Genomic DNA, 16,664 nt, shown 5'->3' with positions numbered 1-16,664 from the left:
CCAAAGCAGAGGGGCCCCGGGCCCCCCCCCCCCCTTTCACCTGCAAAGAACAGCCCAGGGAGGCGGGGGGGGGGAATAAAACAACAATTATTGTAATGAATGAAACACACTAGTGGTTTTTATGATAATTCACTGCCTCGTGGGCGACTTGGCATTTGGCCAGCCTCCTCTAAGTAGTATTTTATTTATGGGCTCCCCGAACATGTCGATACAGGGTGGTTTGCTCTGAGACAATCAAAATTCAATACACGGCGGGAAGGGACGGGGACACCGAGGTGGAGAAACGTGTGCTCCGCCGGCACTGGGGACCAGCTGGATCCATCTTGCCGGGGCGGCCGGACATCTGCCCTCGCCACGCTTTCGGCTGGCACTTGTCAGAGGGGAAGGGATGGAGCAGCTCTGGTTTTGAGGGGCTGCAGCTCTGACGCTGGCTTCTGGCTCGGCTGCCCCATCCCACCGCCTCCCTCTCCCGTTCCCTGCCTCTCCCGCCCCGCCAATTTTTTGGCAGGGCTGAAGAACAAAAGCGGGGCCCTCCTCCCGCGCGCCCATGATGCCGTGTGCCGAAAGCATATGTTTCCCTGGCAACAGCTATTTTGAAGATGTGCGTCGCTAGCTCTCCCAGTGGTACTTGAGGCCTGGGGAGGAGAAGGTCTCTGCCTCGGAGAGGCGGCACTCGAGCCAGAGGCGTGAGCGGAGCAAGGGGAAAAACAAAGGACAAAAGCACAAGTGAGGAGCTGCCGGCGGGTTTCTGCAGGCAGGGCAAGGCGGGCATGGGGACCGCGTCTTTGATGCTCGAAGCATCGCTTTGCCCCCGGAGCTTTTCCCTGCGCGGGGTGCTCAGCTCCCCTGCTGAAGGAGGGATGCTCCTCCCGAGTGGGATGGGTGCACCCCCGCGGGTGCGCTTGGCCTCGTACCTGTGGGCAGCCGTGGTTGGCAGTGCGGGCGATGCTGAAGGCTGCCGCCGGAGGGTCCGGGAACATGATGGTGGTGGGGCTGATGCTGGGACAGGCAAGGGGGTGTTTCTCCATGCGGTGCCTGAGGGGCGATGAAACAGGGGAAAGCCAGCCCACACGGTGCCGTGCCCGTTCCTGGCAAGCCAAGCGCCGCAGGAGGGGGCGATGGCACCAGGGATGCTCAGGTTGTCCCAAGCCCAGCACCCCCCATGTCCCCAACAGCCCCCCGTGGCCATAACTCACTTGTACTCCCCAATGTTGGTCACAACACTGGCCACGGCGACGAGGGCCCCCAGGGGGGTGGCCAGGGGGGCCCCCAGCCCCCGCAGCAGCACCTGGGAGGTGAGGAGCCCATGGTGAGGGGCCAGCAAGCGGTGGGGAGGGAAACCAGCTGCCCTAAACCAGCATCCACAGACACGGGAGCAGGAGCTGACACGAAGCAGCATCCTTCCCGAGTCAAGACGCTCTGGCCCATGCCAGACCCTGCAAACCTCCCCCCTGCCTCCTCCTGTCCCCAGGGCCACCTCTCACCTCCAAGGCCACGTAGCTCAATCCACGGCAGCGAGGAACGAAGCTCCCTCTGCGGATGACGGTGATACACAGGACCATCCCCGCCGGGTCCCGCGTCCTCGGCTGTTTGGGGAGGAGAGCAAGCAGTGGGAGGAGGAAGGGTCAAGGCCACCGAACGCGGGCGCTGGGCGCGCCGACAGCCCAGTGCTGGCAATAAAGCACCGACTGATAATTAAAGCTCACTGTGCCCCGGAGCCTTCCCGGAAAAAAGATCAATATAGTAAATCCTCCTGCATTTAAATATTTAATCGCTCCCCATCTCTGGGCAGGGAAGAGGAAACTCATTTCTGCTGGCCAGAGCATAGGGGAGGCTGATTTGGGGGGGCAGCATTGAGTGAGTTTGCTGGGTCTCAGCTGTACAGGGTCAGCCAAGTCTCCGGGACTGTTAGTTGGGGGGACATGGAGAAATCCCCACCGAGGCGCTTAGGAAGGGGCTTTTCTCTCTAGGGCTGGGTACCTGCCTGCATTAATTAATGCACAGCAGCCTCTGTTTAACGAACGCCCTGCTATATGGCCTGGCCTCGCCTCTCCTTCCCCAGGATGCTGAGGGCGAAAGCACTTCCCCACTTGCAATCCCCATTGATTTTCCTCCACGTTTTTCCACCAGAGAGAGGAAAAAAGCCCAGCACAACGCCTGCCTTGTTCCCCCCTTGTGGAAAGCTCACAAGCCTCTTTGAGCACCTCCCCCGGCTTGCGAAATTGGGGTTTCCCACCGGGATTATGCCGTTACACAAGGCTCCCTTTGCCCACAACCCCCCAGCTACAGCCCTGGGGTGAAAAACCAAAGTTATAAGCAGGAATAAGCAGCAGGATGGAGGGGCAGGGGCTGTCCCTACCAGCACCAGCCGGCAGTGGTGGGGCTGGAAGGGCTGGAGGTGCTGCACCAGCAGCTGGAAGGTCCCCAACGCCTCCTTGGTGGCTTTGTCTGCCACGGTGAGGGTCAGGGCTGGAAGGGAGAGGGTCAGCTGTCAGGACAAGCAGGGCTGGCCACGGGGTTTGGGGAAGGGGAGAGCAGGCGAAGCAGTGGGGAGCAGTGTGGGAGAAGGTCTGGGTGATGAAAGGACGAGGCGATGGGAAGGTTGATGTATTTTCAGCAGCCCCTTCCCCTCGCAGGTCTTGGTGGGGTGGATGGGGGCAGGATTTACACCCGTCCAGGGTTTATATGCACACACACACACACGTGTGCATCCCAAGGAGCCATCGAGAGCAAGTCCCAGACAACCTCAAGAAAGCAAAGCCCATGAGCAACCGGCTCCACTGCAGCTCAGATTCCCACTTAAGAAGGCAGGATTTCCAGCTGATCCATCTAATCCACCTCCCCGGCTCCAGCCCACCCTGCTCAGCTGCCGGGGTGCGATCCTGCCCTGAGCCCTCCCAGCCCCAGGGTCAGCCCGCAGCCCACCGGTGGCTTTTGCAGTCACTTGCCACCACCACGGCATCTGCCCTCTCAGGGCTGCCTGGTCCCCATCCGTCCCCTGGCATGGCAGCATCACCCCCACGGCCGCTGGCACCCCCAGCTCTTCCCTTCATTTAAAGCAAAGCTGCAATTTAGTTGACAAGCACGAGCAGGAGCCTTTTATCAAAAAAAAAAAGGAGCTGATGGAAGGGAAAACCGCCCTCTCTTTATGCTGCCATCAAGACTTGGGCTTCCCTTCCCCCAGCTTAATGATTGTGCCGAGGCACCCGCCTTAACTCCTGCTTGGCCGACCTGGCGATGCCACAGGTCGTGCGTGGCCCCAAGATGAAGACAATGGACCAGACAAGAGCTCGGACCACGCTTTCCTGTGCTCATGCTTTTCAGCAAGCGCTCGATTTATATGGAGATTTCCTTTTCCTCCCAGTCCCTTGTAGAAAGAGCACCAGGGAGAATGTTCTGGGGTCGAGCAAGAGACAAGTGGCTTTCTGTCAGTCGTCACCAATGATAGATCATGCTTGGTGGAAACCGTATTTCTGGGCAAGAAAAAGTGTGGGCTGCACCTGGAAATGACAGCTCCGTTTGCAACAACTGGGAGCTGAACATCTCTGAACATCTGGGGGATGCTGGGAGGCGGATGAGCGGGGCTGGAGGTCCCATCACGTCTCCCAGTACCACCCAGGACAAGTCCAAAGTACATCAAAAGCTCCTCAGTTTCCTTTAGGTCAGGGCCTAATGCGATTAGGCATGACGTGAAGGTTGGCTGCCACGGTTTGTTTTGCAAGGGGCTCGTTATGATCAAATCCCGGCCCCTAACGCCATGAGTTTTATTACAATTAGAGACTTAGCAGTCCTGCGTGGGGAATAATGGCATTACGATGTGGATCCAACCAATACGAGGGGTCGGGGTGGCAGCAGGGGAGGATTTGGGGTGCTCTCCTCTGATACTGGATCCCACAGGATGCTTTGGAGGACACCCAGAGCTGGGCACCGTCAATTGCCCCATCCCTCAGTGCCGTATTTGGGGGCACGTCCCTCCCGGTCCTATCCTGAAGCCACCACAGCCATGAGGGGCTCAGGGCATGGCTCATCCCCATCAAGGCTACCTGGGTGCTGCTCAAGGTCCTTTGGAGCACAGGATCCTGAATATCCCCAAATTAACCCTTTGTGGACCATGCCCTGGTCCCCAGCATCACTGTCCCCACAGTCCTCCCATGCTCTCACCTGCCTGGCTCGCATCTTCAGCATCCATTTCCACCGTCACCTCCTCCTCCCAGGTGGGTGCATGGGTGGGCACTGAGGATGCACGGGTCGCCTCCGGCTTCTGCTCGTCCCCTCTGCTGGTCTTACTGGGAGGAAAATGGAGGCAAGACAGGCTGGTTACTGGTGAGGAAGGGGGATGTGTAGGCAGGGAGCTGGGCCTGGGATAAGCACTGTCCCTGCTCGGCGCAGGGAACAGCGGCCAGCCCACCCTGCCACCACCCTTCACAAAGCTCTGCCCCTGCTCTGGGGGGGCTGTGCTGGGGGCCCAGGCCCAGTTTTACTCCCGGCTGCTGGATCCTGCTGAGCCCCCAGTGATGGGGTTTGCATCCCCTTTTATCCAAAAGGCTATTTCAGACCCCGGAGGCTAATTATCTAGCGGTATTGATGAAGGGACAGGGAGGAGGCTGCTGGGAAAGGAGAGAGAAGATTGAAAGTTAACGACTGCTGTCATTAAACGAGGCACATAACGAGGCTGAGCAATAATTATGGTGGTGTTAGCGGCTACAGGCCCCGGGTAATTCTTCATCCATCCTGGTGCAGGGTCATCACCATCAGGGCTGTTTTGGGGTTGTTCCTCTCACTTTTATCAGTTGATCATCAATTACTCCCAAGCTTGACTAATGATAATAATGCCTCCCCCCCAAACTGGGGGGGCTGATAGATCTTTTGGGGTGTGTCTGCTGCCCAGCGAGACACTTGGCGTTATCCAAGGAGTCCCAAGGCCAAGGCAGAATCCCAGCACTTGGTCACGTGGTGACCCCAAGTCCTCTCCATGCCCAGTCATGGGGTGGAGGGGGACAGTGACGTGGCATCAGGCCAACATGACGCAGAAGTCCCAGCCTTGTCAATGGGCTGCTCTGGATATTAAGATGATAAAGTACCCGGTTCTGCCTCCTCCAGGAAAGCTCTTGCTGGAGCAGAGCCAATGCGGCTATTAGGGAGAGGTTACCGGAGCGCTGCGGTGACAGAGAGCAGATGGTGGCACTTTGCCACCCCATCTCTGTGGGAAAGGAGATGACTTCCAGCTGCAGCACAAGCTCCAGGTGGTGGTGGGACCAAGCAGGTTCATCCTAGAGGTACAAGCCACCTGGGAGGATGCTCCACACTTAGCAAGACCTCTGTCCTCTCCCGTTGCTGGAGAGAATGGTCTAACAGACCCTCAGCCGAGCTGCACCCGTGCCCCATGCTCCTCTCCCATCTCCTGTGTGTCACCTTCCCCACTGGAGAAGCCCACCTGCATCCCGCAGGGATGGAGCCCAGACGGCCAGCTCTGGCAGGTGGGAATTAGCATTGGGCTGGCCCTGTAGTAGAGGGGCTGGAAGAAAATCGGCTCTCCAGTAATGAGCTCTGTGGGGGATTGCTCTACCAGCAACGTGCTCGGAGTCTGAATGAAGCCAGACCTGGGCTGGGGGGGTGGGAGGAGGAGGAGGGTGACAACTGGCTGCTCCGGGCCCCCTTCATTATAGACTTGCCTAAGGACGAGAGAGCATTCAAAAAGAGCTATGAAGTGGGGAAGGGAAGGGGGGGACAACCCACAACAGTGCAACACATGGGGATGTGCTTCCAAAACAAACGAAGAGGCCGGGGGCAGTAGGAACAGGAAGAGCAGAGATGGTTTGATGTCTCCTCCTCACTACAGCCAGCTCCAGACCTGCTGGTGGGGCAGAAGACACCCCAGCTGCAGCGATCCCCTGCCCATGGGGGGATGGCATGCCTTGGGGCAGGACATGGCCTAGCTGGACCAAGAGATGCTCTGCTGATGGCCCTCATCCCTCCCCGCCTGCTCCAGGCAGGCACTTCAGTATGAGGATGCACCAAGTCACCCACCGCTGCGATAAAAGATAAAGATAAAAAGATAAAGACGGCCACCCCCGGGGAGTTATTATACATGATATCTCAGCTATGGTGCTCAGGGACAGCCACCCCGCTGCATGTGACATCCGGGGACCCAGCAAAGGGCTTAGTAGGGCTGTGCCCAGCCCTCGTAACTATTTATTTACCCAGCGTTATAAGTTGTTATCTCCATGGGGTGAGTTATTTCTCAGGGCCAACATCCCCTCAGAGGCAAGGCAGTGGTGCAGGCGCATGGTTCTCGGGGAAGAAAAATACAGTGCGGCACGGCCATGGTTCGCAGGAGCGACATCCCGGGGGTTACTTGTGCGGTGGTTGCGGGGTCTGGCTCTGGGGAAGGTGACGCTTGCCCCCCTGCCACGCAGCCCCACTCTGCTTGGTGCCGAGCCTGGGGGGGCTCAGGTGCAGTTTGGGTAAATAAAGATGGATAAATAAATCACAGAGGTGTAAGAGCAATGTCTGAAAAGATTCAGGATGAGAAGGGAAGAATTATAATTCCCCCTCTCCTTTGAGAAACCCCATTTTTGCATCGCTCCTGACCCTCTAACGGTCCATCTTCATCCCACCGCGACTTAAGTGGGGTGCTGGGGCGAGGAGGGGACCCCCAAAGTCCCACTTGGGCTACTTTCCACACTCCCTCACTTTGGGCTTATCAGCTGAGTCCCTGCTTTCTTTGCAGGCATGTTGCAGAGCCAGAAGGCTTTGCTTGCAGGAACACCCCTTTCCCAGGAGGAGCACCCCATCTGCGCCACCACCATCCCCCAGGCGGGGAGCAGACGGCGCATTCAGCAGCGACCTTGAGTTTCTTCTCTCGGCGCTGAAGAGTGGCAAGGAAGAAGCGAGGAGGCCCTTCCACCCGCCCGCGGTACCCAATGGAGAGGAGAAGCCGGCCAGAGCCTGGCGCTTTGTGCCGTTAATTGCAAACACACCTGCCTCCAGCGCACCAAGGTCATCCCTGCATCACGCCAGTCCAGGAGCAATTTATCTCTGCGCATGAGGAAGTGAAAGGAAGACGCAGAGCAGACCCACGGGTGCCCCTGAAAGCAGGGAGGGGGGGATTTGCTCAGCATTCAGAGGATGAGGAGCAGAGCCAAGCCGCTGCCAGGTCCCCCCGGAGGAGCCCCATCCTCTCCGGGGCAGGGATGAGCCCAAGCCCATTGGGATGCTTGTGCAGGCTTCTCCTGCCACTTGAGGTCTTTCAGATTCGCTCTGCCAAGCTTTTCCCTCCCCGATCCTCTGTACTGAGAGCTGGAAGCGATGCATACAACTATGGAGCACTATGGGATGTCGAGTCTGGGCACGAGCGAGTGGGCACAGCCACGAAGGGCTGGCGCGAGTGGAGGCGCTCCCCTCCTCCCATCCCACTCCTGATTTTGGGAGGTGACGCTCTGGGTGCCAGTGGTTTGAGCTCGGGCTGGCTCCACTGGTGGCACCCAGCCGCTCTGGGGGGGGACCTGCTGCTGCCAGGTCCCCACCGGCACCGTCCACCGACCGCTTCTCCTTCCCGTCTGTAAAAACCCACCTTTTAACTGCAACATGCTACCCTCCTTCAAAAGCAAGCGCCCTGAAAAACAATAACTGATTCCCTTCTGCCTTGGCTCCCTCACTATGGTTACTAAAAGGCCCTTCATGTGTCCTGCATCCCTAATACCACCCTCTCCCCCCCTCCATCACTCCCCCGTTACCATGGCGATGTGGTGATGGAGCAGCACCAGAATGTAAAGAGATGCAACAATCACACGCCACCCTCGTGCTATCATTTAGGACATTGATGTTTAAATCTCCTGAGATTATCTGGGTATAATTGGTTTATGGAAATAGAGACAACTCTTGCGGTGGAGTTACTCAGGCTGCCGGCGCAGAAAGCGGGTCCTTGGCATGGGGGGGTGGGCAAGAGGAGAAGGGGGGATGGAGGGGTGGCAGTGGGGGCTGCTAGCCCACAAGCCAACTGGCTCCTGCTGGGCTGCGGGTGCTAGCCAGCCCCAAAATCCCAACAGATGCTGCCCCTGTGGTGGAGAGCCACATCCCTCCTGCCCAGGGAGCCTCCGGGATGTCCAACACAGCTGGGGCCGGGCATGGTGGAGAAAAGGCACACTGTGCCACACCGACAGACCTTCCCCATGGCTCTCTGGGGTTCCACACCGCCAACCACCTCGTGAGCAACAGTTTGCTCTACAGGCTCGCAGACAAGATGTTTCCAGGCTTTCACGGCCCCGGCAGCTGATTGTCCGAGTGGATGAGCGCAATCGAGGCACCCGCTCGGGTACCCAGCGCTGCCCCAGAGACACCAAACTCTGCAGGGAGCCAGGCGACGGTCTGGAGCCACCGACAGCTGCTTCCTCCTCCCTTCTCCAGGGAAGCAGTGCCAAAGCCGCTCTGCCTCCTGCAAGGGCTCTTTGGGATCCCAAGCTCACCCCTCAGCAACAGCGAGCGGAGCGGCCTCCCTCTTAACACAGACCAAAGCATGACCAGCTAATTGAGTCCCCTGGCACATGCATAATGCACGAGGAGCCAAGTTCTCCTTACCCAAGCATTCTGTTTTATTTATTAAAACACTATTTTATTTATTGTGATATCATCCCCAAACCCAGGCAACATTACCCTGTGGATTCTTTGACATCATTTTATACTTTCAATATTAGGAACGCTTTCTTCCCAATGCCCCGGCGAACCAAAGGGCCCTGTCCTCCGCCTTCCCCCATCTCAGTGGGAAGTCCTGGCTCCTCTCCCCGTGCCGAGCATCCCACAGAGGTGACGCTTGTGCGTATCACCACAAAAAGGGGTTTCCTCCTCCCCAGGGTTTGCAGAGAGTTAGTAATGGGGTGACAACTCCTAAACCCCTGCGTCCCCGTGGTCCCCATTTGCGGATGATGGGTACTCACACGATGACATATGGCCACGGCACCCGGCCCTCCCGCGTAGCTGGCAGGTTGCTGGCACAGTGGAGGGTGACAGTGATGGCTTCCTTCCCCACGCGGGCCACGTGTCCCCTGCCAGCCCTCGGTGGGTGCCCTGGCTCTTCCATCCCGGCGGGGGACTTGGATACCTGCTGGGAGCAAGCAGGAGAGACGTCAAGGCGGGGAGCGGCTGGCAAAGCTGCAGGCACATCCCCATCACCCAGCCTTGTCCCCACAGCCCCAGCTCAACCCTGAGAGCCCATATGGGGGAGATGATGCCCCTGGTACATCTCCATCACCTGAACTTGTCCCCTCAACCCCTGCTTAATGCCAAGAGCCCAGATGGGGGAGAAGGAGCTGGGTAGATGATGCTCCTGGCACATCCCCATCGCTGCTGCCTCTTCCCTGTCCCCAGTGTCCAGCTGTGGATCCACACCATGGATGTCACCATGTCCCAGCGAGTGCCAGGCTCTCTGGGAGGACACCCAGCAGCATGAGAGCATCCTGTGTGGGGTGAAACCAGCCCAGCATTGTCCCATGGGGGCCCGCTACACCACACTCCAATCAGAGACCCCAAGACAGGTCACCAAAATGGGGATTAACCATCTAAAGCACCTCCATTTCCCCCATGCCCCTCTGACCTGCCAGCAACACCCAGCCCCAGCCATCCCCCTGCTTCCCCTTTGCACCAGCCCAGGCATCTCTGCAATTTATAGGGACTTGGTGGGAATTGGGATCTCAGCCCAGTCCAGGGGGGAAAAGGGGAGAGCGGTGGCTCCCCCCACCCAAGCTCATTAATTCCCACCAGCTGATGTGCTAAGGAGCAGCAGAGCCACAAGCTGCCACTCCTGGCTCGTGGGGGGACCCCTCCCCGCACACATCACACCCCATCCAAGTGAGAGACAGTGCCGTCCCCCCTCCCCGGCTGCATTCTCGCTGTGCCACCGTCTTGGGCAGCACATGGCATTAATGGTATTGAATAGGGCTGTGGCTACAAGGTGTTAAAACCTACCCTGCCCTGCTGCAGACCCCAAAAAGCAAACCCTTCCCTGCATCCTTCCAACCTCCTGGGGTGAAAGCAAGAGCTCCAGCCCAGCAACCACCCTGTGGGCTTCTCAAAGCCGCTGCCTGTAAATCCCCTCCAAGCCCTGCAGCAAAAGGGGCTGGTTCATCCTAAGCCCCCTCCCTTGTCTCTCCCAAGGCTGCCCGGCTGCAGTGGTGATGCGGTTGGCAGCAGGGAGGTGACCCGTAACAAACCCAAACCCAAGGATCACTCGTGGGATGGAAACCTGGGTGCTCTGAACGCCAACAGCTCAGAAAAACATTGAAATCCTTTTTTTCTCCCCCTTATTTTTTTGCTGTCAGCCGGAGCTCGGGGCTGGGTGCTGGGGACCAGCTCAGCGTCCATGACAGATGGAAAGCAGCACTGGAGGGGCAGAAACACAAAGTGGGGAAGGATTCCCTGGCCTGCAGAGCAGATGGGGGGCATGGATCCCAGCCCCACCCTGGCTCCATGGCAATTATCCACCTGCCCAGTGATGCTGATGGAGTAGGGAAATTACAGGGTTTCATGACCGTGGCTTTTCTGGAGAGGAAGGGAAAAGGGGGGTGGGAGGGTGGAAGAGCATAAACACTACCCTAAAAAAAAAATAAAACAACATGATTTTGCCCCATCCCAGCATCAGCAAAGAAGGCAAACCGCAGGATGGAGCCGGGGAAAGGAAGTGAAAAGCACAGGCTGGGGTTTAGGACCCCTGGGCTGTATCAACATGCAGCTGCATGACCAAGGGACGGCAAGGGTGGATGAAGGCTTCGAAGAGGCAGGGCACCGGATTCGCGGGCAGGATGCATGCACGGGTGCTCTGCCCGGGGACCACTCTCTCCTTTCAGGAAAGCATCTCTTCAGGCTCCAGCCCTGGAGCTTTAGTGAGTATTCGCACCCCAAACAATCATTAAAAACCCAATCCAGAGGAATTCCAGCTGGCAGAGCTGGGAAGCAACCTTGCTTTGAATTGTACGGGCACCTCTGAGCTCGCTGATGGAGCCCTGCTCTGAGCGACCCCAGGACCTACGCTGTGATGCCGGATCGGTGTCCCACACCCTTATTTACAGCTCCAGACCCCTATTTTGGGCTATTCCCCTATGTTATCCCTATTTTCTTTCACATTCCAGGTAACAGAAACAGGTTTCTTAGCGCACCACTTATATTTACATCTCCCTAAAAAAAACCCCAACCAAACCCAAGTAGGTTTTACCACTAGTAACGCTTACAACAGGATAATTAGTTAATTAGTGAGGGGTTTTAATAGAAGATTCCCAAGTGGTTAAGCTAAGTAAAACTCAGCAGGAGAACAAAATGTTTTAAAAATAGCAGGTGTGAACAATGCCAAGCTTTGCAGGCAACCGGTACCCAAAACCCTCAGCAAGGCTGTGATTAACTACCGAAAAGAAAAAAAATCCCAGCACTATGCAAAGCCAGGAGGAAATTCAGTATTTCTTCCAGAAAGGAGGGTGCCTGCGGTTCCAGGTAGAGCCCACGCTTGTTTTTCAGCTCTCTTACTCAGTGGGAAACAAAACTTCCCCACCCCTGCCAAGCCAAGCACTCCCACCCAGGAGTCTGCAACCTGTAGCTTGCGATGGCAGAGAAAAAAAAAAAAAAAAAGAAAAAATGAAGTTCCCATGTCCCCAGGGGTCTCAGCTGGGGACACCACAGGTTTAAAACATTTTGAGGTCCCTTGGAGCATCACAGACACCTGCAGAGCACCTCACACTACCCTGGTCCCATGCAGCACCTTAACCCCGAGCCACCCTTAAAGCATCCTGAGTGATGAGTATTAATTATTCACCCACAGCGTTGCAGGGAGGTTGATTAACGGGGCCCGAGCTGCCATCATCGTAATTTGTTTTTCTAGCCACTCTTTATCATCTCGAAAGACGCACCGAGGCCCAGGCAGCTCCTCTACAGCAGCGCTGAGCCAAGATGAAATTGCTTCTGGCTGTGGGCTGACAAGGCATAAATAGCCTCAAGAGCCCGGTGTTTAGTTCAGGGAGGACAGCCCGGGCTGGGAGCCAGCAGGGACGTCCAGGCACGGCACTGTGGGGGCTCCTCTAGCCCGGCTTGGCCCCTGCCCCCAGCTGGAAGAGCCTGGCTGCAGGTTCCCCCCCGGCAGAAGGTCGGTGCTTTGCAGGGATGCTCCTTGAATTTCAGTTTTCTCCAGTACGATGGACAGCTCAAGAGGGGAGGTAAGCACCTGGGGGTGAACACCTGCAGCATTCGCCTCCTTGACCCCCAGCATAGCCCTGCCAGCGCTCCCTGGGACGATGCACTTCTGCAGGAGAAGCCACCATCCCCTGCCCTACCATGGAAGGACCAGGACCCTCCTGGCCCTTGCACAGCGAGCCCCATGAGCCCCCAGCCCCGGCTAAAGCCCGGAGCAGTCCTGGCACAGGACCGGGGATCCCTTCCTCTATGGTGGGAACGCTCACAGCCCTGAGCTCCTCCCGGCCCCTGGCAATTTATGAGCGGCTGTTAGGAACGTGTCAGCTTTATCCTCCTCCTGAGACTTCATAAAATAATAGTAGGCTCCACGAGCGAAGATAGACTGGGCCTGGTGTGAGTTTTCGTACATGATGTCTCCCCAGGCTCCTTTCAAGCCTCCTTACGGCAGCTAAACACCAGGCAAGCCGCTTCCCCTCCCCTGGCAGCTGACAGGATGGGAAAAAAAAGAAAAAAGTGCTACTAGGCTTTAAACAAGCAGCAGGATGAGCCCATGGGTTACACCTCCAGCTTTGTGCCATGGGGGGCTCTGAACACAAGGAAGGGTTGGGGCATGGCCAGGACGTCCTGGAGCCAGGCCAGCCTGGGACGTCCTAGCAGATCCAGCCACCTCTCAGGGCTGGACCTCAGGGATTTGGGTTGGAAGAGCATGCCAGGAGCCCCCAGGACACTGCAGGGCATCTTCTGATAAGGGGGGTGAGCAGCCAGCTTATGCCCAATCGGCTTCCATCACGGGCAGTGAACAAGCATGCACCCCCAGGCACGGGGGGACTGGGATGGGGATGGGATTTTACGTGTCATCAGGCAGCAAAATGGGGTGAAATACGGGCTTACAGATCACAAGCAGCCCAGCAAGGACTTGGTGGCTGATGGGCGAGTGGATGCAGCCACTTCGCTCAGACCAGCCTTCTCCCAGCGTGCTGTGCAAGGGAATATTTAGCACCCTAAATTCAGGGTTTTCAAGGGGTGGGAGATGCGTTACCTCCCACCTGCACCATGCCCTGCTGCCCCCATGTCCCCTGGCTCCGCGTCGGTCACCGCCAGCCCAGGGTGTTAGGGTACGGCACGACATCCCACATCCTTACGGGTTTGCACCCACCCCGCCCCAAGCATCATGGCTCCTCGTCTGCCTGCCCCGCTCTCCAAAGCAACCGGAGCCTCGGTGCTAATCAGATCTGAGGCTGTGGAATCTCATTTGAGGCTCTATTAATGCATAGCTGGCACGACACAGGCCCCGGCCTGTCTCCAATGAGCAAAACAAGGAAAGCAATCTAGCCGGGAAAAATGCATCACCCGGAACAAGCTCGGGGGAGATGGCCAAACGCAATTACAGTTAAAAGGAAGATTAAAACAGTATCAGCACTCTTCTTCCTCCAACCCCTGGTCCCACCCGTGGGAGAGGAGCACCAAGGGGCATCCCCAGCACCGTGGGCCTTCAAGCAGGGCTGGGAGCTGGTGTGTGCGGGATGCAATGGCAGCAGGATGCTGCCTCATCAAAGCAAAGGGCTTTTGCACGATGCCACAAGCCCCCAGCATCGGTGGAAGGCTCATCCATGGTTTGCTGACGCAGCACGGGGAGGTGTCACCCCCAGGGTCCGGCTGCAGAGGCTTTCTCCCTCTTTGCTCAGATACCGCTGAGGTTTTGCTCCCTGGTGCTTTGGAGCTGCTTGTCATGGGATGGGAGGATACAGGCCCCCCTGTAACGACACCTGCAATTAGCATCTGACAGAGAAGCCCTTGTCCTTGAAAAACAGCCTGGAGGATGAGACTGAGGTGGGCACGCTAGGCAAGGAACAGCCATCAGCTTCCCCAGTGAAAGGAGCCGGCACGCACACAGTTTCCATTTCTAGGAGCTAGCGAGCATATCCTCCCCCCCCACAAAGGCTCCAGACTCTGGCAAGTGCCGCTCAAAACACAGCCCGAAGATAAACAGCCATATGGCTGGAGAACTTCAGCTCCACTGATCGCCCAAGGCAGCCTGAGCTCCGTTTTGAAGCAAACCCAATTGTATTACAAGGGGTATTCCCCAACACCTTTGTGCAGCAGGTTCGAACCGCCCTCTGAGGAAAAACACCCGGGCAGTTAAAGCCCTCTCGTAGATCCCCAGGAAAAAAAAATGCAAACAAGCGATGCAGGAGAGCAAACACCGTTTTGTTCATCATTTCATCCTGCTGGCCTCAGCCCTCCCTGCCACTCCGGTAGCCCCCGCTGCTGCTCCGCTTCCATTTCCAAGCCAGGGAGCGGGGAGGGGGGATTTTTTCCTTGGATTTGGGCTTCACTTGATATATGCTTCTTCTTATTATTTTTTTAAGCAAGTTGTTTCCTCCGGGGGACCCTGTGGGAGCTCATTAGAGATCACAGGGTGGTTTCGAGGCACCGGGAGGGAGGGGGCTCCCCCCCCATCAGCACACAGGGATGCTGACTCCAAGCCGATTTCCCCAGGGAGCCCCATTGCCGCTGGCCGGGAATCCCTTTGGGATAAAAACTGCCAAATTCATTTTCCTTCCATTTATGTAGAAAACTCCCAATTCACCTGTCAAATAATTAAATGGGCCAGCAGCCCAGCACCGCCTCGTCTGCTCCATTAGGAGAGTTTTACACTTTCTATATTTATCAGTGGCACCAGTGCAATTTCCTCCCCCCTACCTCTTAAAACAGAGCAATTTTCTCTTTTTAACCCCATTTGCTTTTCTCATCCAGGCAGTTATTTGACACTTAAAGGGATGTGATGACTTAAATTGCAGGAATTAGAGCTAGCAGCCGCTCCTCCTGCCTCCAAGCATCCAAAGATGCTTTACAAACGTGCTTTACAAAGGAGCAAATCAAGAAGCAGCTTGGAAAACCTCTTGAGGATCCACCTTCTCCATCTGAGATTTTTCTCCATTTTAACTACAAAAATGTGAATTGTCACTCTGCACCGGCCCATTTCCATCCCAGATCTCCACCCAGCCAGGGAGAAGCATGCGGAGAATGGGACTTTTAGACCAAGCCAGGCAGCCTCAGCTCCCCAACATTATGATAAGGGATATCACTTCCTTGCAATGCATCACTAGGAACATGCATTTTTCACCCACACTCCCCCCCCAAAATCATCTTTTCAGTAAATGAGAGCTATGCAAGCAGCACCCCAAAGCCATTTGCCTCGGGTCCCCTTTTGCTCCCAGCTCCCTCCGGCACGGAGCGGGGATGATCAAGGGATGCCGACAGCCAGGGCGCTGCTGGAGGAAGGCGAAATCCCTGATGAACCCGTCAAGGCGTGCTCCTCCCTGGGCTGACAGCTTTTCAAAGCCCTACAAATTGCTCGCTGGAGTGGCATTATTCATCTTGTCTGCGTCCCGGGGCGAGCCCTGCCAGCAAAGTTTGTTTTTCAGCCTCATTGGGCTTTCGGTGAGCTGAGGCAGCTCCAGCCCCTCACCCCGGTGTCGGGGCGGCAGGCAAGGGAGAAGGGCTGGACCCCTGCCACCCTCCCCATGACGGCCGCTGTCATCAGGATGAGTGATGGATGAGCCAGACGGGGGACAGACGGGAGACACACGCCATCCATCACCCGCTAACAGAGACCTCTGCCCCAGCCCTGCCGCTCTGGTGATGGGAAGACAGAAGCTTTTATCCACCATCATTGCTCAGTGAGATGGGGCACATTGCTAGGGCATCTGCATCCTGGCACGAGCATCCGCATCCCGGCGCGAGCACCCTTGCCCTGCCCCAGCAGCCCTGCTCCCCCTACCACTGCACACAGCTAGAAACGCAATGTTTCAACCCAAACCCACCCTCCCTGAGCCCCCCAGCACAGCCAGATGGTCAAGTCAGGCTTGCAAATGGGTCAGGGTTTGATTTGAAGCATTCAGGAGAGGCCAGGGCTGGGCTCTGCTCCCCACCAAAAAGCAGCAGAGCTACCAAGCTCATTCAGTTCACAGGGTCATCCACATCTGGCTGGTGGGGAAAGGACTCCAGAGGCAGCTCCTGCATGCGTTAAGGAAGACCCAGCCTGACACACCACCCCACCCCACCCCGCCAAAAGAGGGGTCAAAATTAGGCCAGCTGTGGCTCAGACTCCCCCAGGTCCCTGTGCCTGAAACGCACTTGGTGCCTGAGGAGCCACAGCTTTGCTTTCTGTATCCTGCTTAAAAAAATAAAGGCGATCCTTATTCCAGGGGAACAACTTTGCTCATCCCCTGATTTATGTTGCACTAAGTCGCTTCACACCTGTGCATGCTTTGCTTAGGGAAGCTGGTTAGCTCCATGGGGAATCCAAAGGGATAGAGCCCAGCGTAAAGCGGAGCCAGGAGCTGGTTTGGTCCAATTTTTCAGACCTGTTGCAGCTCCACAAGTCACAGCTGGCCTTGCACGCCTGGATGGGGTGTGCTTCCCATGGGAAGCACCAGCTGTGTCCCACCCAGCTGCCTGATACCCCCTGCGCTCTTGCAGCCTGGTAAACA

The 16,664-nt window shown here is 56.9% G+C and overlaps 1 protein-coding gene across 1 annotated transcript in view; it reads right to left on the bottom strand.

Annotated features, from left to right (window-relative positions):
* CCDC33 (coiled-coil domain containing 33) overlaps window positions 1-16,664 on the bottom strand; it is a 42,535-nt gene that overhangs the window by 20,684 nt on the left and 5,187 nt on the right. Inside the window, exons 4-9 of the mRNA XM_035899501.1 lie at window positions 8,934-9,097; window positions 4,162-4,286; window positions 2,360-2,469; window positions 1,485-1,586; window positions 1,197-1,288; window positions 915-1,035 (exon numbers count right to left, since the gene is read on the bottom strand). Of these exons, the coding sequence (XP_035755394.1) occupies window positions 915-1,035; window positions 1,197-1,288; window positions 1,485-1,586; window positions 2,360-2,469; window positions 4,162-4,286; window positions 8,934-9,097 (714 nt within the window). The remainder of the gene's footprint in view (window positions 1-914; window positions 1,036-1,196; window positions 1,289-1,484; window positions 1,587-2,359; window positions 2,470-4,161; window positions 4,287-8,933; window positions 9,098-16,664) is intronic.

This window comes from Egretta garzetta, unplaced genomic scaffold, assembly GCF_000687185.1.
Source record: "Egretta garzetta isolate BGI_Z169 unplaced genomic scaffold, ASM68718v1 scaffold287, whole genome shotgun sequence".
Lineage (NCBI taxonomy): Eukaryota > Metazoa > Chordata > Aves > Pelecaniformes > Ardeidae > Egretta > Egretta garzetta.
Note: the sequence above shows the minus strand (reverse complement) of the source record. Positions and strands in the feature narration are given on the sequence as shown.